Source organism: Protomyctophum parallelum (assembly GCF_964188405.1).
Source record: "Protomyctophum parallelum genome assembly, chromosome: 21".
Classification (NCBI taxonomy): Eukaryota; Metazoa; Chordata; class Actinopteri; order Myctophiformes; family Myctophidae; genus Protomyctophum; species Protomyctophum parallelum.
In genome coordinates, this window is record NC_139713.1 from 8,679,446 (window position 1) to 8,701,945 (window position 22,500).

A 22,500-nucleotide genomic window follows, 5' to 3' on the forward strand; every position below is an offset into this window, starting at 1 on the left:
TGGTACCATTTAGGAGAGATCCAGTGACATCATCGATGGGGAATACAAGCTAGAAACTGCAGGCTTTCTAGTCCTGAAAAGTTGCAATGCGAAAATTGAATGAAAAATGAAAATCTAAACATTTAAAGAAAGAAAATCTTGTTTAAAAAATAACCTGCCTAATGATGATGTCACTGGAGGACGGTTTCTAAACTGCCCACAGCCCTCCTATGAGACACAGACTGAGTAGAAAGAAATCGTGCCATTTTATCATGATTATTAGTGAAGACCTATTATGAAGATAGGTTGAAAAGTGGTGAAGTGGTCCTTTAACAGAGAGCGTAAGTGGTCCTTTTGAGAGCGTAAAATGAAACCAAATGGACCCGTAGGGGTCCATTTGGTTTAATTTTATGCTCTCAAGAGTTGAAGTTCTATAAGGGTCCATTTGGTTACCAAATGCGGAAGTGCAAACGAGCGCTCAATGTTAAACTCCAGCTGCACGTACCAGTTTCCTTGTCATAAATCCATGGGTCCGCCTGCAGTTCACGCTCTAACCAGTAGGGATGTCAGAGTCGGTGCTTCAACATTGGAGTGCTTCCCTGGGGGCTTGGTTTACGTCCATAAACGTGGAACTCACTCACTCCTGTGTGTATGTGTTGTTTTCCTGCAGGGAGACATCCAACAGCTGATGATCGTGGGCGACCACCGCGCCGCCTACGACTACTGTGAACACTACAGCCCCGACTGTGAGGTCCCCATGCCCGAGCAGCCTCAGAACCAAGACCCCAACACCGACGAATACGTGAGTATATCTATCGGCCTCTTTCACTGCAGTGTGAATGTCATCATCGTGTCCCATTTGTATACTGTACCTTCTTGGGGTTACAAATGGGTTAAGGGTCCATTTGGTTCCATTTGTATCCTCTCAGAGTTACTTACAAATGCGTGAAATGTTCATTTAGGTTTCATGTGTACCTTCTGCGTTAAGTGTCCATTTGGTACCATTTGGGTCCACATGAACATTTTGTACCCTTTCAGAGTTACAAATGGGTTAATTAAGAGACAATTTGGTACCAATCCGTAGATTTCGTATATACTCTCTCAAAGTTAAATTAACGCTAAAGATTTTATCACTGTGTACTTTTCTCAGCCGTTTATTTGATCAGCTCGGCTCTGTTGGCGACTGTTATCGTCGTATTGAACTCATAATTCATAGCATTGTTATGACTGGCTTTCTTCTCCGCTAAGATTATGTTATTTTTGCCGTTTTCTTTTTCCTCTTTCAATTGCGTGACACACGCCGCCCCCCCCCCCGCCGCACGCTAGAGGTCATTAGCAGGAAATTGCCGTGGGACATTCAATCCTCAGAGAGAACCGTTTAGCACATTGTCCATAATCCCTTAATATTGTCGCTGTCGCTGGAAACCTTGTATGTTCAATGCTTTTCATAAAAAAAGTGTTCCAATGGATCCAATAGTTATTTAGTTACAAGCAATATTGTTAAATAATTTCATTGTTTAAATATTTATAAAACCCCCGATGCATACACAAAAAGACAATCTACAAGCTCACGTGTCGCAGCGTGATTGCGTTGTGATGAGTTTGTAGATCGGCTACTTTTGTGTGACACTCTTGTACGTCAAAGTAGTGGCATTAATCTGTAAAAAAAAAAAGACAACGTAAAAAGTTGACATACAAAGATAAGAGGTTTAATAACGCCCTCGGGGCCCTGCTTGATCACTACAGACATCACACAAAAGCATTATAGAAAGTATAGCAGATCTGCAAGCTGGAAACGCCTGTAGATCTGCTACTTTGGTGCTATATTTGGAATTTGGATCCTGGGACAGTTTTGGACATGATATTATTATGAGGTTTCCACCCGACGGAGATGAATGATAACACCCCTAATCAGATTTGGAAGTTGGAACATGCAAAACTGTAATGTTGAAAAGAGCTGCTTGGCTCCTTGTTTAAAAGGCTGCCGTCGTCTGCCAGATGAAAAGTGCTGACTGAAGAGAAGTTTATTTTATTTTTATTTTTTTAATGCTATGCAGTTCCTTGCATATGCAGGAATGATATGGTGGCTGCCTGCATCACTTTATTCTATGATTCCATGCACTGAATATTTGATGCGTTATGCACCTGCTACAGCTAGTATATATACAGTAAGCTCTCCACAGAGTGGGATATAGTAGCTCTCCACTAGACACTTAACACTTTCCGCAATAAGCGCAGCTAGGGCTCGGCGATACATCAATATCGATACTGTGATATATGAAACTAGAGGCTATTACAATATCGTGATATGGGGATTCCTGGTTTTAAGCCTTTATTTTATACTCAAAAGAATATCCCCATGCACAGTGCATGGGGAGCATTTGTTTGCTATTTGGATTGCATTATTGCGAACGCAGTGAGCCACTTACTATGACAGCAAGGGCTGAATGTCTGTGTGTCTGTGTGTGTGTCTGTCCCACTGTTACACCACCCGCCCGCCACCAGAGGGCGCAGCTGTAGCACACACACACACACAGGGCGCAGCTGTAGCACACACACACACACACACACACACACACACACACACACACACACACGCACACGCGCACACACACACACACACACACACACACGCACACACAACCACACACAAGCTGCGTTCGCTTCACGCGTTTGCGCGTCTTACTTGTAATAACCCACTATACAGGGGGCGGCGGTGGCTCAGGGGTAGAGTGCCTGGATGGTAACCGTAAGGTTGCCAGTTCGAACCCGGGCTCCCCCAGAGTTACTGTCGAAGTGTCCTTGAGCAAGACACTGAACCCCCTAATTGCTCCCGATGTGCTAGTTGGTGCCTTGCATGGTTTCCGCTGCCATCGGTGTATGAATGGGTGAATGTAATGCACAATCTCTGTAAAGCGCCTTGGATAAAGGCGCTATATAAATGCACCATTTACCATTTACCAAATGTTTTGCCTAAAATGAAGGATAAATCATCATAATAATAATAATAATAGTCCAGGACGTATTTCAATTGTGGTCTTCTCACAAACAAACGGAAAGTGATAACCCACGTTTTTTTGGCTGCCATAGCAGTAATAAATAGAAACTATTTACATAACACAAACAATTATTTACGATTGTCGTGATCCACAGTTTAATTTCCAACACTCTCCACATTCATAATGCACCAACAGCACACCGTTATAGATCTTCCACTGTCACATTTCTAAATCATTTCCGTCAGTCTAATAATACCAGTCGAACCCATTTTGGGGCGGGAACCCCATTTGGTGTTAGCATTACGTTATGCTTTAGCTATTGAAAAATCAAAGAACGACTGACATAGAAACATAGCTTTTTCAGAAAGCTGTCAGGATGTAGAAGACATTTTTTTAATCTGATCTCAGGTCAGAATGGGTTAAGAAATGAACATCATCGCCCCACCCCATACATGCCTTAATATTGACCTCTCCTGTGGCCCCGGGCGGAGGGGGGGGGGGGGGGGGTGTACTGTAACTGTACTGTATATGTGTCCACATGGGCAAAGCCATTAAGGGCGGCAGCTGTTTTGCGAGCGTCAGAAACAACGCATGCCTCGCTATATGTACTGAACTCGCTGTCATGTTTAGAAAGCCGGTGCTGGCCTGTTGACGGAGGTTATGACAGATGCACTCACACAAATGGAGCGGGAAAGCCATCTATCATTCAGCACAGTAACAAGTTGCAACAGAGAGAGAGAGAGAGAGAGAGAGAGAGAGAGAGAGAGAGAGAGAGAGAGAGAGCGGTACACAGTACACTGAGTACAGTGTGCTGCATGCGGTACCGAGGAGAATGGGAAGGTTGAGCAGAAGGGGAACATTCCTGCCTTTTCTGATCAATGGCTTATGTTTGGCACACGCCTCCCTCCCTCCATCTCTCCCTCCCTCCCTCCCTCCCCCTCCATCCCTCCCTCCCTCCCTCCCTCAATCCCTCCCTCCCTCCCTCCCTGCCTCCCCCCCCCCCTCCCTCCCTCCCTCCGCCCATCCATCCAGCTCCATTACCAATACACACATGACTGATGATGATGCTGCACTTCAACAGTGGTGGGGGAAAAAAAGTACTCCCACTGTAAGTGAAAGTGTCAATACTGCATTACAGAAATACTCAACACAAGTAAAAGTCCGGAATTCAAAGTATGTGCTTGAGTAAAAGTACACAAAACCTTCATGTATTATAATCTTTTGAAAACTTTTATCTGTGGAACCGAAAATGTGCATTCCAAGTTGCTTATCGGGGGTGGTGGGTCCTCGGTTTAAATATGATTACTTTGGGGGTTCACGGCCTGATAAAAGCACCCCAAGAGGTTCCCCTATTTACTGTAGCAGCATTCTTGAGCAGTATGGGGTTTAAGAAGTGGAGGTAACAACAACAACAACAACAACAACAACAGCACAGTAACACATAACCCTACGGTCGTCGTGACTTGATGATACAACAGTTACATTATTAATACTTGATCGTTTCTGTGTCTGTCTCTCTTCTCACCCGACCTATGTGTGTGTTTTTGGGTGTTGTGCAGAACACAGAGGAGGACAGCTATTATTATGAGTACCCTTACTATGAGGACATGGACGGCAAGCCCTTTGAAAACAAGCCCGGCGAGGAGACAACCACGGAAGTCGTCAAGGTATACGCCACTATACTACTCAACGATTTAAAGTTTTCCACGAGTCCTTCATCTGACCTGGAGAGTGCATGGATGTATAACCAAATGGATGTGTTATCACTGAGGATTTATTTTACTGCCTGCAGCCCTGCACTAAACAGGATATCGATCTACACACCAATAGGGCCTTCAAAATGTGCAAATCTGTTGAAATGCAGTCCGAATGAATGAATGAATGAATGAATGGAACATTAGTGTTATGTTAATGAAATATAATACTGTACCTCTGCAGTGGTTGGAAGAGGAGGTCTCCCTACTCTTCCATTTAGACGTTTTTCTAACGATTCCAAATTTAAGTTGATTGTCACAAAAAATAATGCGATCAACAATTTAATTGTATTTTTTGCATTGAACATTGGGAACGTTACAATTTGTATTTCAGTTTTCCTTTTAGGCTTCGTAGTCACAGATGGCACAGGGGCAGATATGACAAAGAATAATAAATATACAAATAAAATAAAATAAAACTTACAGGCATTTTTCAACATGGAAACGGTCTAAAATAATTGCGATTATCCAATTATGTAATAATTGTGACAGGCCTATAGAGTGTCGCAGTCCCACCCCCTTTCAGAACAACGAGTGGCCCAGGAAATGAATCCCAATTAATTTTGCCCATAGGCTTTTCTTAAAGTATTTAAAGACGGTTACGCCGCGGACAAAGCCAACTCGGATCGTGACAAATCATGACAATGAACACTTTGAGCCGACCAAATCATTTATAAGAAGAAAAACAAAACAAATAGTGTTGTCTCCTGCCTTTATTTTCTTCTTTCTAATGATTTGATCGGCCCCAAAATATTGTGTTCATTGTCATGATTTGTCACGATCCGAGTTGGCTTCGTCCGCGGCGTAACCGTCTTTAAATAAATACTTTAAGAAAAGCCTATGGGCAAAATGCATTGGGATTCATTTCCTGGGCCAGTTCTGAAAGGGGGTGGGACTGCAAAGCTCTATAGTCAGTTAGGACACCTCCTGGTGTCAGGTTACTCCCTGGAGATCACATGTGCAACATCAGGGCCATAAAATCTTAACAGATTGTAGCTTTTTAATATTAGTTGTCCAACCATCAGCATGTCAAAACAACAAAACGTGTGTCTTTGCTCTCAGGTCCAAGGAGGAGGGAAGGAGGTTCTGGGGACGGCCATCAGAGGAGCAGGAAGTGCCAGCGCCGGCGCCGCTGCCGCCGCCGAGGGCAAAGTCCTGACCTCCTCCATCTCCTCCCCCGGGGGCTCCTCCTCTTCCTCTTCGTCCTCCACGGGGGGCTCCGTCGGCAAGGCCGCGGCCGCCGCCGCGCCCGATGCGGGCGAAGCCTACGCGGAGGAGGCCAGCCCGTACGACAGCTACGACACCTACGGCAACTACGAGACGTACTACGACGAGGCCGCCACGACGGAGCCCGACGCCGCGGACACCTCGGACGCCCCCCGCCGCGTCACCATCACCAGCACTGGCACCGGCGGAGAGCTGGACCTCGGCCTGGCCTCCAAGGTGGACCTGGGCACTGGAGCGGACATCGAGAGGAAGGTCATCGGGGACGAGGACTCCATCACCATGACCGCCAACAGGACTTCAGTGAGTTATTGCCATCCACATGGAGGAGGGTTTACTGATAGACCTATATAGCCTATAAAAGACATTATATGTATATAAAAAATTATAAAAATAAAGTAACTTAACGTCTTGGCACAGGTAGTACCTGCTGCTTAAAACGTAACCTGATGTTCCTGGCACAGATTGGGTTAACTTAGACCTGAGTTTCAGTTATCAATGCCTTGGTGTTAGCTTGCCTTAGTAGCTGCTTTGAGCTGTATTTAACCAGGACAGTCAGCATTGAGATTAGAAATGTCTTTTTCGAGGGAAACCTGGCCAACACGGGCAGCTGCATGATTAAAAACACAGTTGCCAACAGAAAACCGATATGAAGACTAAATAATAACGAAACACATTCAAAAGGGATTTTATCCATAACCAGATAAATTAAAAAGATTGGATTGGAAGTCTTTCTGCAACATATTTAGAATGCAGTGCAGTCCCCACACGTCTGAACTTTATATAGATAATTCGGCGGAGGGTAACATGTCATGGTTCCGTTCCGACCTCCTGTTAGTCCGACCGATTGCTAACACTAAACCCTAAGCCTACCCTCAGTCTTAACCGGCCACGTAGGTCGCTAACCCTACCCTCAGTCTTAACCGGCCACGTAGGTCGCTAACCCTACCCTCAGTCTTAACCGGCCACGTAGGTCGCTAACCCTACCCTCAGTCTTAACTCAGGGACACCATCCTGAAAGCTGTCCCTGATTGGCCTGGTCATAATTGTGATTTCTCATACTCGTCGCCTAATGGGCCGAGGTCCTGACTGCTCTGCGGGGAACTTTTGTGATCTGGATGACCAATGTTTTCTGCACGCTTCCTATTTACTAAAGTACAAAGATAGCTTCATCTGTGAGGGAGAAGAAGGAGACCGTGTCTCCCTCTTCTCCGGGTGGTACTCCTTTGTCTTCATAAAACTCGACCCGTGTTCTCGCAGGTCGGCAGTGTCTACGACGACGGCTACGGCTATGACTACGGCGAGGAAGGCTACACCACCGGCGGTGGCGGAGGAGGAGGCAGCAGCAGTACCATCACCCTCGGAGGTGGTGGTGGCGGAGGCGGCAGCAGTAGCACCATCACCCTCGGAGGAGGCAGCAGCAGCAGCAGCAGCGGAGGGACGGGAAGCAGCTCAACAATCACCCTGGGAGGCGGCGGCTCTACGGGCGGCTCCGTGTCGGCCGGAGGAGGAGGAGGAGGAGGCGGATCGTCGGCCAGCGCCGGAGCGGGAGCCGGGGGTTCCGTGGCCACCACGACGGACCTGGGCCTGGACGGAGAGGTGGACCTGGGCCTGGACGGAGAGGTGGACTACACCGACACCGACATCTTCAAGGAGGAGCACGTCACCGAGTACGGAGACCCGGACGTCTACAACTACGGAGATTACGGAGACAAGACGACGGGCAAGGTCCTGCCCGCCGAGACCGACGAGTACTATGGACAGGTGAGAAGATAACCAGGTTTGAATCACGATGATGCCACAGACATGGTTAGACAAAATACAAATACAAGTACAAAAAATAGGCCTGTGCCGGCTTTGCGGTCCAGGCACCATGGCTGGTAATCCAACATGACAGTGTGTTGCGGGTTCGAGTCCCGATCTCTATGAACTTTGCTGCATGTCTCCCCCCATCTTTCTCCCCATTTCCTGTCAAGCTATATCAATAAAGGTAAAAAAGCCCCTAAAATATATTTCAAAAAAAGAAAATACCAAACAAATAAGGACTAAGTGACAAATCAAAGCTTTACTATATCTAGACTCATCACAAGAGGATGCTGACGGCGTGTTTTGTGTTTGCCGTGTAGGTCGATGGAGCTCGTGGTGAGAAGGGCCAGAAGGGAGAGCCTGCTGTCATTGAGCCTGTGAGTATACTGTACTGTTATCCATCTCTCTGAGCAACAGATGTACTGTAGGACTGTCTGTATGGGGAACTGTATCTGTACTGTACTGTTATCCATCTCTCTGAGCAACAGATGTACTGTAGGACAGTCTGTATGGGGAATGCGTCGGGTGTTTACATCCCAGGTCCAACCCTGAACCCCTTCAACCTCTGACTGACGATCCTAGAGGCCAAAGCCTCTCTTTCTTTACGTCTCGCCGTGGCCGGTCGTCAGACCCTAGCGGGGCGGCGGCGCTGGTCCGATACCTCGCACCCCCCCCCCTCCGCCCCCACATCAGGACGACAGCGTAAACATTTGGAGAAAGACCACCGCACGGGATTGTAAATGGTCTCTGGTATCTAAACACACTGGGACCAGAGTAAACAGCAGGGAGAGATGGAGAGAGGGGAAATAATGCGAGGACAGCTTGCTTTAAGTCCCGTATCTCCTAGTGTGATCCTCAGAGGGAAGAAAATAATCATCTCTGTCAATGTGCAGTATTTTCTCTCCCCCAAAAACACAGCTGAAGGAACCTTAACTGTCATTGATGTCCCCTGACATCATTTCAGGGTTTTCATTGATTACGTTAGATTGCGCTCTTCGCCAACGTATGCATGCATGAGAGCAAAGCTTTTACCACAAACTGTACGAGTAAAGGGTTTCCCCTAGATATTGACAAGCCTTTGCCACAAACTGTACAAGAAAAGGCTTTTCCCCGGTATGTGTCCTCGTGTGCTTTCTCACATCAGATATTGACAGGCCAATGTGTTACAATGTGGGACTGTCCGACCCTCATTTATTATGCCAGAATTCACAAATGAAAACCGCAAGCCAGTCACTTCCTTGTTAATTGGCAAAGGCAAGGCCATTTGAGGGAGAGGGGTGAATTAGGGCTAAAATTAATCAATGAGGTTAAAAACTAAATAATCACAAAACGCATAATCAATAGATACGCACAAATAAAACACATTTAATCACACATCTCTCAATGATGATCTCACAATAATATGTCGCGCTGCAATCCATCCATTCATCCATCCATCTTCAACCGCTTATCCGGTCGGGTCGTGAGTGCTCCAGACTTCCCTCTCCAGAGCAACATTAGCGACTTCCTCCTGGGGGTTTCCGAGACGTTCCAAGGCCAGTGAGTCGATGTGTTTCCTCCAACTGCACCTTGGTCTGCCCCGGGGTCTCCTCCCAGTGGGACGTGCATCGAGGACCTCCCTAGGGAGGCGCCCGAGAGGCCAGATGCCCGAACCACCTCAGCTGGCTCCTTTCCAGGCGAAGGAGCAGTGGTTCTACTCAGAGTCTCTCTCGTGTGACTGAACTTCTAACCCCATCTATCTCTAAGGGAGATGCCAGCCACCCTTCGAAGAAAACTCATTTCGGCCGCTTGTATTCGCGACATTATTCTTTCGGTCATGACTCACACTTCATGACCATAGGTGAGAGTAGGAACGAAGATTGCTCGGTAGACGGAGAGCTTTGCCTTCTGGCTCAACTCTCTTTTTGTCACCACAAGCTCAACTCTCTTTTCGTCATGCTGCAATGCAGTGAGATATCAGGCTTCACATGCATGAACAGGATGTAAAGACACTACATTCATCTGGATTTTAAAGCTTTGCTGATAGATCAGTCAATTTGACCAGGTTTTGTGTCTATTTCTGTGTTTGCTTTTAATTAAAGATGTACGTACGTTGCATAGCATGCAATGCAATATGACAGAAATGATTGAAGAATCCTAAAGGAAATTACATTTCCCTGGTGGCGGAATTTTCGGCACACTTAAGCCTCTTCCACATCACAGCTGCAGCTGTCTCCGTTCAAACAAATGTCACCGTTCTGTTCTCTATGAGAGAGAGAGAGAGAATGAAAGAGACCTCAGATGCCCTTTCAGAGAGTTGGTGTGTGTGTGTGTGTGTGTGTGTGTGTGTGTGTGTGTGTGTGTGTGTGTGTGTGTGTGTGTGTGTGTGATGTACATATCGGCATGAACTGTATGTTCATGTGCACACACATACAGTACATGCTGATATGTACATCATGCGTGCGCACAGACAGACAGACAGACAGACAGACAGACACACAGACACACAGACAGACACACACACACACACAATAATAATATAATAATATTAACTGAGGTTAATCTAACAGATTGTAAACAAACCAAAATGTGAGCCTTTCATCTCATGTAACATGTAAACGTTTCTGGCGAAATGTAAACAGCGTGAGCTAATGCTAATGATAGCCGATCCTTACAATGATAGTCTGCAGGCTGGCACAGCTTAACTACACTTCTGCTGCCACCTAGTGGCAATAAAGGAGTTAAAAAACGTCTTGTGCCGACACGGCCCTTTGGTGTGGGTTGGGCTTTAGGGAGTCAATGGGGCCCGGTTCACAACACTGGTCGTAAATACCGTGTAAATAACATCACGACCAAAGGCTAATACAACTTGGCAAGGATATTATAAAAGCCCTTTCTACTGAGAAATTGCTCACTCACCATTGCAGAGGTAAAAAGATATCCGATGTCTGTACGATCAAAATATCAGCGTAAATTGCTTAGTGAATTGGGCACAATGGCTTTTTGACAGTCACCTCATCTCTCTCTCTCTCTCTCTCTCTCTCTCTCTCTCCCTCCCTCCCTCCCTCTCTGTCTTACTCTCTTTCTCTCTCTATATCTCTCTCTCTCTCTCTCTCTCTCTCTCTCTCTCTCTCTCTCTCTCTCTCTCTCTCTCTCTCATCCACATTCTTCTCATAAAGAATAGCCTGTGAAATATTACACACAAATCCACCGTAACATTTGTACTCAAGCCAAAAACATGGAATTAACTTGAGGGTTTGTGGGCCCACGGAAAGAACGTGTGGAATCACATGACTCAGGATACGTGTGGCTTTCTGCATCCACAACAAAGCAGGAAACCAAAAAAAAATTCACTGGAACAACACACACAATAGATCTATGTGACCACGAGGAGGCGCTTAGAACCGTCTACAACAATGCCACGGAGACTGAGAGACGCAGAGCTCCAGGTGGCCTGTACTATATGTATGGTTACGTGAGGAAGATGTTATTGTGTTTGCAGTATCAAAGCCGCATTTCAGATCTGACAAACATCGGAGCCGTTCTCATTGTGCTCAAGTCGTCCCCCCAGGGTCAACGTGTGTTTTGTGTGTATACGCCGGTGTCATTTCAAGTGGAAAAACACGATGCTGTTTAATCAAATTTGTTTCACTTGAACTTCAATTGTTGTAAAAGCTAAGCCCCCTTACACGAATGCCGTTCTTGTGCACGGAAAAACTCAATGATTTTTTAAACGAAAACAGTGCTGACCTCTCTACTCCAAAATGCTGTCCAACAGATTCTTTCAATCCAAACCCAGTTCGATTCCTGTGCTTTTTTTCTGGATGGGGTTGAAAAGACTAAAAGTCTGCTATACCCATACAGCACAGCGCAACCTCCTGTCTCTCTGTATGCTGCCGTTCACCCTTCTGTTACCCCAAAGGAAATTCAATAAGGAGAGATCAAGTTGAGAGCCAAACACATTCTCTATTGAATTAAAGAATAAAAGTTAAAACAAATAATGGACGATTAGACGATGATAGATGATGATGATGATGATGATGATGATGATGATGAGCATATGATGATAGAGAATCCAGTATCCCCCCCTGGAGTCTGCAGATGATTCCTCCTTCCTGCTGAGCTCCTGTTCATGACCTTTCTACGCTCTGTCTGAGGAGAGAGAACGACAGGTTCGGAAGCAGTAATGTTTGCAAAAGACATACCCGATTGGCTGACTGACTGCAAATTGAAAAGAATATAATTGGCTCACACTTAGAATTGTGAGTGAAAGGGTTTTGACAGCGTGCGAAAGGGAAAGTGACACAGTGAGATTTCCCCAGAAAGGATGTGAGAGAAGATGCTCTAACTTTCACTAACAAAAAAGGAAAGAACTTTTTTCAGCAGCTGAATTATAACGACAGCCAGGATTGCAGATGAACCCCTACGTGGAGTCCCTCAGGCATATATACTATATATATATATACTCCTTTTTTCCCTGTACACCGGATCTCGAAAATTGCCGAGCCACAAGCTCACAACGTCTTGTGTTGCAACAACGCGTTGTAACCTTGTGGACTGGCAATTTTCACAAAAACGCTCGCTTGGAAACATCCAGATGTGTTTCTGTGCTTATTTTCATATGTTTAATAATGGCGTTAATTATTGACACAATACTGCACGTCATGCCAACATGCCATATTATGAAAGAGAGTATCTGTATGGTTTTGCTCTTCTTATAGTAGCTACGGCGGGTGGCAGCCATAGCTGAGTGGGTATATTATTGCTAGCTCCCCCACCTGCGTTCCTCTGAGCCATCTGAGCAGACATCTGCTGGGTGCAACAGTAAGAGCAATTCCTCCCTGTCCCACGGGGACCAGAACAAGAGAACACAAGACTTCCTCACCTCATGTTGTGTCTCTTCTGCTTGTGTGTTCCAGGGAATGCTGGTGGAGGGCCCACCGGGGCCTGAGGGGCCAACAGTAAGTCTCGTCTAAATCCCATGATTCTCTTGCCATCTTTTGCTCTCTCTATCTATCTCCATCTTCCTCTCGTTTGTCTTGTTGTCATATTTCGTTACTTCATTTTTAAACGCCTCATCATTCCGGGAGACAGATTAACGTTGTTCCAGATTGATATCTATTCCCACTCCCCCTTTCTCTCTCTCTCTTGTTCTATTATGTCTCTCTTCTTTTGCTTGTGTGGATCATGGAACACCTCTTTTATGTTCAGCGTTTTCCCCAGAGGACTGACTGTGACACAAAAAACAAAGCAAAAAAAAGCAAGCAAGCATTATGAAGTGTGAGAGACACGTTAGGTCTCTGCCACGACTGGCTGTCAACTCTAATCCAAAAGCAAAGAGAGAGGCAGAAAACAGCCTCCTTAAGACAGACACTGTGAGGACGTGCCAAGATGTTTATGGAGTTCTACAGTATATTTGCTTACATGCTATGTTTCAATTCGTGGAAAAAAAAAAAAAAACCCTGCTAATGGGAAAGCAAATTAGCCAAAAAGCACAAAGCTACAGTCATAAACAAGACAAGAAAAGGCACGCGGTCACGAATTGACAAGCTTTCCAATAACTACCTCATATGTTTTAATGTGTTAGAAGTATCACAGATACTTGGTTGGAAGCCACGCAGGGCACATTTTGGTAAACATTACTCGTAGCCGTAGGCCTGGGCGACAAATTAAAATATCACAACATTGCGACGATAATAGTATTGTGTATATATGTCCAGTTTCTTTGCCCAGTCCTACTCTGGTGTTGTTCCACGGTGGTCTTTGATTGTCTGACATCACTCTATTGTTCTCTGTAGGGTCTCCCTGGCCCTCCAGGTGTGTCCGGTGGTCCAGGTGGTCCCGGGGATTCCGGCGAGAGGGTGAGTTGTGGAACTGTTTTATTTTACTTACTGTAAAAGTAGCGATACCAGAGTGTAAAAAATACCCAAGTAAGTTACAAGTAAAGGTCCTGTTTTCCAAGTCAAAGTGCAAAAGTATTAGCAGCAAAATATACTTGAAGTAGCAAGAGAGTAGTGTCCCATTTCAGATTCTACTGTATCATGTTATTGGACTATAATTATTATCACTATCACGACCTTTTTGGTGGCTTTTGACTATTTGAACATAGCCGATGTATACATATGCTGATTTTACATTTACTGATAATAAAGGTATCTATCTACTGTATACTATTTTCAAAAAATAATCTGAAAGTAAATAATCAAAACCTGCGATCCGTCACCAGTAACTAAAGTTTTCAAATCAACAAAGTATTCTCCTGAATTCAAGACGACTCTGATTATAAGACGATTCAAGACTCATTTGTGGAAAAAAGAACATTGAATGTCAAATTGTCTAGTCCCAGATTATAATACGACCCTGTTTTTTTTTTTTAGGATATTTCCATTGGAAAAATATGTTAGTCTTCTATTCAGGTCAATAGGGTACACCAGTTGCCTCTGAGATGTGGTGGATAGTATAGTATGTAGTATCAAGAAATTGAAATACACACAGTTTTCCGCATACTTAAATATACTATACTATAAATATACTATACTTAAAATGTACTTGGTCACTTTACACCACTGCCTCAGGACTACGCTAAGTCATCGCCTACTTGGCTGTGCCAACGTCTTAGAAATTAGAATACAAAATGTCAGGTCTAATGTATAATGCCACGGAATGGAAATCACAACCGCAACCCTGACTCTTTATACCCTCTTCTCTTCTGGGGGGCGGCATTTTCAGGGTCCTAACGGCCGCGCGGGTCTTCCCGGTGCAGACGGTCTGCCAGGACCCCCAGGAACTGTCCTGATGCTGCCTGTGAGTAAATCAATATCTTTTTTTATCTGCTGTTAAATTAGGAAAATGTGCCGTTTTTTGTTGTGTTTGGTCCCCTTTTCTCTTTCTGCACATGGTGAACGACTCACTCGCCACCGCGGAGCTGTTGGCCTTGGTTCCGACTGTGTTTCATGTGTGTGTGTGTGCATGTGCACTGTGGCTTAAGTTGAGTGTGATGTAGGTTTTTCACTTGCGCTATCAGTAGTCCCAGCACAGATAAGAGCTTTACACTGTCTTATGGAATGTAAGGGAGTTTCCTATCAAACCCCCTTTCCTCCATTACACTGTACGTCTTAAACATTTCCCAAGTCGCGAAAACAGCCGATGTACAAGCTCGCAGCGTGTCGCAATGTGACGCGTTTGCAAGCTTGTAGAGCGTCCGTTTTCACTGTTTGCCTTAACAATGAGGTAGGCTGGGCTTAAGTGGTTAATGACCATTTGCTAAATCTCCACTCTAGCACCCCCTAGTGGAGGATATTCATAACACCATAGAAGTTATATCACTTTGATGATCATTGTCCGCCACAGAGCTCTTAAACATTTGCATTTTGTTTACCTATTTATTGCTTTGAAGAAAAAGAAGATAAGTTATTCTCTCCTCGCATGGATTGGACCTGGATTATTTCCCGTAATTCTGAACCAAATTGTAATTTATCGTGTGATCTTCAAACAATCATTCACATTTTATCAGGGGGGGAAAAACAACAACAATGTTGTTAGTATCTCTTAACTGTGGCTGCTGCTGGATCTTAGCTGTTCTACTTGCAGATTGAAACACAAGTGGGTTTTTATTTTTTATTTTTTTAGCTCCGATAACGTGCTTGTTTCTCATTCTTTCTACACTCTGGTAATTACTGTGGTTGTCGCTGCGCCTGCGTTGATTAGTTGAGCAGATGTTGCTGTTGTGGTCTCGGGGGCTGAAGGAGCTGTCTGGGAAAGCCATGTGTCGGGCTCTGTCTGGGCAGGAACTGCAGCGTGTCTGCTGCTCTATCCTGTGGTAAAAAATAAATCACACCCTTGTGAACTGAGTGGTGCAAAAATAGCACACCTACAAGCTCGTAGCGCGCCACACGCTTTGAGCTCGCCGGTCTGCCACTTTTACTATGGCAGTGGTTTTTCAACCCTTTTCATATCTAGGCCCATTATTTATTCTGCATTTGAGTCATGTACTGTACGGACCACCATTTGATGACATTTAGGGCCTCTCAGATCCAAGACTGAAGAATATGTTGTTGTCGTTGGAGGAGATTTTGTCCTCGATTCCATGCTGTATTGCTGTTGGTACCATTAGGAGAGATAACGGGCAAATAATAATTGTACTCTTGAGAGCGTTGCATTTTACACTCTCAAGAGTTAAAGATCTATAAGGGTCCATTTGGTTACCAACTCTCCATCATTTAGCATTTAGACCACCTGGAACCCCCAAGGACCACTGTCCTTGTGGGGACCTACCCCGTGTCCCCTAAAGGGGAGCCTCGGTACCAGGCTTTCACTTTGTTGGTGCAAAAATTGAAAGCCTGGAGGAACGCATTGGCCGCTCTGGTCTAAAAGTGGGAGTCAACCCTTCCGGGTGGGCGTCGCTCCAAATGATGTGACGTAGCGCTGCACTAGGGGGGAGAGGAGGGGCCGGGGGTGACGGACAGATCGATGAGATCCAATCAGGGTGCGCGTTTTTCTGAGCCGCGACCCTCCCATCTAGGCCAGAAATGTCTAGCGTTAGCTCAGGCTACCTATAGGGTAGGTACCGGTACCCTCACAAAAACATGCAGTAATCCTGGTCTCTAAACTACCTCCCCCTGGCCAGCCGGGGCACCTGATAGAGGGGAAAGGAACTGGTCGGAATAAAGTGTTCCTTCCACGCGCTACGTCCGGCCGTGGGACGTAGCGCGTTTCACCTGTCAGGTGAAAAGAAGCAGATTGGACTCCTCATGGCTAGAAGGAAGCATGAGGTCAGTCCGCTGCCCCCACCCCCCTCCCAGGTTGGCAGAGGAAGTGTAGCACCCAGGATTACATTAGACACTGGGTGAAAAAATTAGTCGCAAAATCGTGGAATATAAATTATAGGAAAAAATTAAATCAGACCACTGGTTGAAGACCACTGCTCAAAAGTAATAGTTCTGGACATAACGGGGTTTCCACCCGACAGACACGATATACTTCATTGACCGAGATGCCTCTCATGGTGTCTTCTTGGCCCCCTCCTTATCCCCCTCTACACCTTTCTGTCTGTCCTGTACAAAAGAAGCACCACTTGAATACGGATTGGGTGGGTGTTCTGTGTTCCCCCCCCCCCCCCCCCCCGGGGGGTCTGTAAAGGGTCTGACTAAATTGTAATGATGCCTGAGCTTGGCTGTATTATTGGTTATTTCCACAGAATGTTTTAAGGCCTATTCAGAATTTCCCAGAATAACGATGCTAGGTTTCATGTGGTTTAAACTTTAAAAGCCATACCGATAAACATGATGCATTGTTGTTTCACCGCTGCTAACAAGTAGCAGAAGAGGGGGTTTTATTTTCTTTATTTTTTCTGCTTTTCATAATTCACCGTCGATTTGAGTTGAACCCCATTATTGTATTGCCGTTGTCGTTTTAATTCCCTCAATTTCCTTCATGGTAACTCGTTTTGTCTCAGATTTCCTTGGACGTTACTCGATGTAATCTCGACTCGCATTAGTTAAGAAGAACGGCATGGATGCCGAGAGTCGGTGATTTGATTTATCAGTTTGTTTTTCTTTTCTCTGCAGCTGGCACTGGCAGCGCATCCTTTTAGTTATGCAGGGCCTGAAACAGAGGATTGTTAGTTAGCTTTAAGACGTAGACAAATAAAGCCATGAGAAAATAAACTGTGAAATGGAAGAAAGAACATATATCTGAAAGCAGAACAAGCACACTATCCATCAGGATAAAGTATACTGCTTAAAGAAATTAAGGGAACACTTTGTTCCCTTGATTTGTTTGGTTGCAGTTTTTGCAGGTCCGCTCGATAAAATGTAGGCACCAAAAGTCCTCTCTTCATTCTTCATATTTAAAGCGACTATGGGGCTAATAAAGCCTGTCTGCCTTTAGGTGGTATATCTCAATAAGAACCTTGGTTGAAAAGTGCATGGCATTTTCTGAACGATTCACATTAATCCAGCGGTTTGTTTTGAGGTCTGTGTGCTGCACAAAGATCAGTCACACGTCGCAGTAGTCTGTAACGCAATGAATCAACTGTTTGTATTTTTGCTCCTTGGTTACAATGTTTTCTGTGATGGTGAAACCAACCTAACCGCTATTTCCCTGTTGTGTTGTCACGTTGGTTCACATCTGTGAACCAACAGGCAGCCTCTCTGGAGCACTGTGTACTGTGTGTGTGTGTAACTCAACACCAGATGCCTGGCTGGCGGTGGAAACAACTCAAAAGTTGCACCATCAGAACTTTTTTCTGTGCATCTTGCAATACCTACAATCCGCCACAAGATGCCAGTATTGTTCACATAGCCTCTTGCTTAGTAGTGTAGGCGGGCTGAGCTGCTTGATGCCCGGTCGCCTGCTGCACACACTTTCAAACCAGGCTTACGGAATAAATAAATAAATAGCATCATTGAGCATAATTGCTGTTTCTTTCTCAAGCCTTAATTGGTCTGTCTTCTGTGTAATGTCATTTTTAGAGGGCTGCCACTGTTGATTCTACTTTTATAATAATTAATTAATCCATTAAGAATGGATTCATCTTGAAGCATGTTTAATATCTAAAACATTCTCCTTTTTTTAAATAATCGATTAAATCGATTTGTTTGATTCATCCTAAAATGCCATTGCTTGCTCTGTGCATAGTGCACTGAGCATAAGACTAAGGTCTTATGTGGTGTTGGAGTCGGTATACATAAGGTCCCTGTATGGATGAAAACTAGGCTGAAGGCAGACAGTGGATGCCATAGATATAAAAACCTACAGTAGATGCCTCATTGGCCGCTGCGTTTCATTGGAGCGACCTGTATCACACGCGGGGGCGGAAGTGCCTCGGACGTGCCCTGGAAGTGAGAAGGAAGTGCAGAAGGCACGCTGCCACTGGGCAATCACAGCGCGTCTTTTCCGGGACTTATCAATTAAATTCAAAGGAGCTTTATTGGCATGAGAAAACAAACATTTACAATACATTGCCTCTGATTGGCCTACCCGAACGTCTGAGACGCACACGGAACACGGAAGCTTACCGTAGCAAGCTCCCGTGTGTGTCACAGAAGCTTGCCCTCCCTCGAGATACAGACGCCCCAGAGCCGAAGGAGCCGTCTACCTTTCTATGTCTGTTGGACACCAACACAGTAACACACTCACCAAACTGATTAGGAAGGCTGGTGACGTTGTGGGGGTCGGGTGGAGCTGCATGGACTTGCCGGCAGGCAGTGGTGTCAGAGCTCACTGCCTCCCACCCGCTCTCCATGATGAACTAGTTGTCAAACTTTTGTTTTGGTTTCAGTAGTAGGACTAGGACCCCTTTTCTCTGATTGCTGAATCCAAGTACCACCCTTTACCCGATTTATTTTTGTAACTTAGCGCCCTACTTGATCATACTACAGCGTCACACAAAAGCATCAAAAGTAGCAGAAGCGTTTCAAGCTTAGGTCTGCTACTTTTTGCTCATTTTTAATTTGAATCCTGAAAAGTAACCGGTTTTGGACATAATGAGGTTTCCACCCGACAGACACGATATGATACTATGACTGAGCGATAAGCCGTCTTTTTAAAGAATACAACCTGCTGAAGAACTGCATGAAAGATTGGCAACTAGTGCCTCCATGAGCAGATAATTTTTTGAACTAAACTGTTGCCATTACCATTTCAGTAGGTGCATTGATACGTCCACATAATGTACAAAGAAGTATTTTTTTCTATTCAGCAACAATTTTGTTTTCTTAGTTTTTTGTTTGATTTGAAGTTGAAAAACTTCAGAATAGTTTTTTTAGATGTTTTGAGAGGTTCACATAAAGAGTGTCAGTGACGTTTAATTATCAAATCTAACATTACATTTTGTGCACTTTCGTAACACAGTTTCCACTTTCTCTCTCGTGCCTCCTTCCCTGTAAGCGCTGACTGAAATGCATGTTTAGTGAGAAAATCATTATGCCTGAGAGCATTAAACCTTTCTGTGCTTGTGGGCATTCATCGATTCTACGTGCAATATTCCTTTATTGTTTTGATTGTAGTTCACTCTAATCTTTTTTTGTTTTATAGTTGTTGCTCATTCAACTGTGGTTTCTAATATCCCCCCCTGGGGTATCAATAAAGTATATATTCAGTTGAAGGACATTACGTGTGTGTGTGTGTGCGTGTGTGTGCGTGTGCGTGTGCGTGAGTGCGTGCATGCGATTGCTACATTGGTTTATATTATTTTTGTATATTTGTATTCTGTTAAATATGGACATCAAATTGAGGAATTGAATAGTGGAGAAATGGATAGTATACTTTTGTTCTTAATCCTACTCTTTGGACATTGGTTTAATTTTTCTTTCAACCTGTTGGAAAATAATGCTTATTACCCCCCCCCCCCCCCCCCATTCATATTCTATGACTGCAGTTCCGGTTCAGCTCAGGCAGTGACGCTGGTCAGAAGGGACCTGCTATGAACGCCCAGGAGGCCCAGATGCAAGCCATCATGCAGCAGGCCAGGGTAACACTCACTCTACTCCAGTGCTTTTCAACCCTTCTCATGTCTTTATTCAAGCCAGGGTAACACTCTACTCCACTGCTTTTCAACCCTTCTCATGTCTTTATTCAAGCCAGGGTAACACTTTACTCCAGTGCTTTTCAACCCTTCTCATGTCTTCATTCGCCATGTGAGCCACGGACACCATAATTATCATTTGATGAGGTTTAACCTCTCCGACCAAAACTTGGATTTCTCGAGAATACATGCCCTCGAGAAACGACTTTGACTTTGAAGATAGCAGCTAGCATGAGCCTAATGCTAACATTAGCCTTTTCTTACAATGAAAACGGAAGTACTTGGGTAGTAATCTCCACAATTCCGGCCCTGCGCAAGCTATTTACCACTTGTTAAACGTTAAAAAGTGATGTTGATCAATTCCAAATATTATCAAAGTATCCAAAGGCACCCTTGGACATTACATGAGCTGTTCCCAAAATAACTGGCAAAACAACAGTTTTATTTGCGTGCACAGATAGACCCTTTTGGCAATGTGCCCTTTTTATTTTTTATTGCACAAGATGCCCTTTTTCACTTGATCACCTGCCCCTCTAAATGTCTGTGCATGCCACTGAGTTTTAATGATAATGATGATTAATTTTGCATTGCTCCATTCTAGCCAGAACACAATCAATTGACCATTAAAAAGATACATGTTTCGAAAAGTGCCCACGGCCCCCCAATCTGACCACTGCTAAACTGGGCCCACTAATCTGACCACTGCTAAACTGGGCCCACCAATCTGACCACTGCTAAACTGGGCCCACCATTCTGACCACTGCTAAGTTGTCCGATGGGACCGTCGGTTACGCTTTAACGATTTAAAATCTGGCCTTGGTCCAGAAAAGCTTGGGAACCGCCGCTTTAAATAAATGCGCGGGCACACACACACACACTGTGTGTGTGTGTGTGTGTGTGTGTGTGTGTGTGTGTGTGCCTGCGTGTGTGTCTGTGAAGTGTGAACACACTTACTCTCTGACACACAGTTGCACAACACTGGCACGTCCATTTCATGTCACACAATGTGATTGTGTGTGTTCTTTTCTTGCAGTTGGCTATGCGTGGCCCTACAGGACCGATGGGTTTGACTGGGAGACCCGGACCCCTGGTATGTACAATACATCACTTCAGCAGCACCCAGCTAATAAATACACTTCATATTTCTGATGCTTCATCAAAGGATGATTTTTCGCTGAGAAATGATAGCTGTACAAGATTTAATGTCTTACTTTTTTTCTTTGAATGCCCTTCAACGCGTTCTAAAGTTTGTTTCAATGCCATTGTTTACAAAGATCCAAGGGCAACCTCAGTCTGAACCAGTGAATTATGGACAACATTAAATAGCACAATATTTTTTGATGGAAAAACCTCGCCATTGATATCTTGACATGTGATGTGAAAATAAGATCAACTCTTCAAGGCTTTTCAAACATAGTGAAAATTACACATCTAGATCGGCTATTCGTAAACATTTCAGACATTGAAAGTATAAAATCCAGCTTAAGTGATTAGAACAGGGAAAGGACAACACAATGTCACATCATGACATTATGATATCCAAAATCCCAGACAATGTCTAGACTGCATGGGCCGCAATCTATAATATTGAGATTATTGACATGTTATTGCCCATGATGGGTGGTTCTGAACTTGGTGACTAATGAAGATGTGTTAATTTCTCAGGGCAATCCTGGGACATCCGGTCTGAAGGGAGAGTCGGGAGAGGGTGGCCCCCAGGTAAGTGAAACCATGCCACCACCGTGCTAACGCTAACTCCATCCATACAGGATGATGCAGGGGCTCTGTCCCAAACAGAGGGTCGGGGCCCATATGTGGCCCAAGTAATTACCCCTTTATTTTATGATTTTAGTTACGTTACGTTTTGTTGCATTGGTTGCCAGGTATTAATTCATTCATTAATTCTTCCGCCAGTGTTTTTTTCAGTGTTTTTACCTTATTTTGTCGACCCACGGGACGTGTCCAGGATGTAAACAAAGGCTGTCTGGATCATCTTTTCTTTCATCCAGGATTTTATTTTGGGTTTTTTAAACGCCGTTCTTTAGTTATGGTCCGTTGAATATAGCTTGTTTTGACCAAAAACACAATCTGGGAAAATAATTCGACATAATGATTTTTTCTATATTTGATAACGTAAAGTTGGACAAATGTTACCTTTCTCACAATGAGCGTGTATATTAGCTATTTTCACTAGTTTGGGTTCCAGGGAGACATCGAATTTCTCTTTGGAGTC

General features: G+C 44.6%; 1 protein-coding gene across 1 annotated transcript in view; it reads left to right on the forward strand.

Annotated features, from left to right (window-relative positions):
- col5a1 (procollagen, type V, alpha 1) overlaps positions 1–22,500 on the forward strand; it is a 154,071-nt gene that overhangs the window by 72,065 nt on the left and 59,506 nt on the right. Inside the window, 11 exon segments of the mRNA XM_083794103.1 lie at positions 650–781; positions 4,538–4,645; positions 5,795–6,259; positions 7,217–7,720; positions 8,083–8,139; positions 12,661–12,702; positions 13,540–13,602; positions 14,471–14,545; positions 20,121–20,213; positions 21,301–21,357; positions 21,933–21,986. Coding sequence (XP_083650229.1) covers positions 650–781; positions 4,538–4,645; positions 5,795–6,259; positions 7,217–7,720; positions 8,083–8,139; positions 12,661–12,702; positions 13,540–13,602; positions 14,471–14,545; positions 20,121–20,213; positions 21,301–21,357; positions 21,933–21,986 — 1,650 coding nt within the window.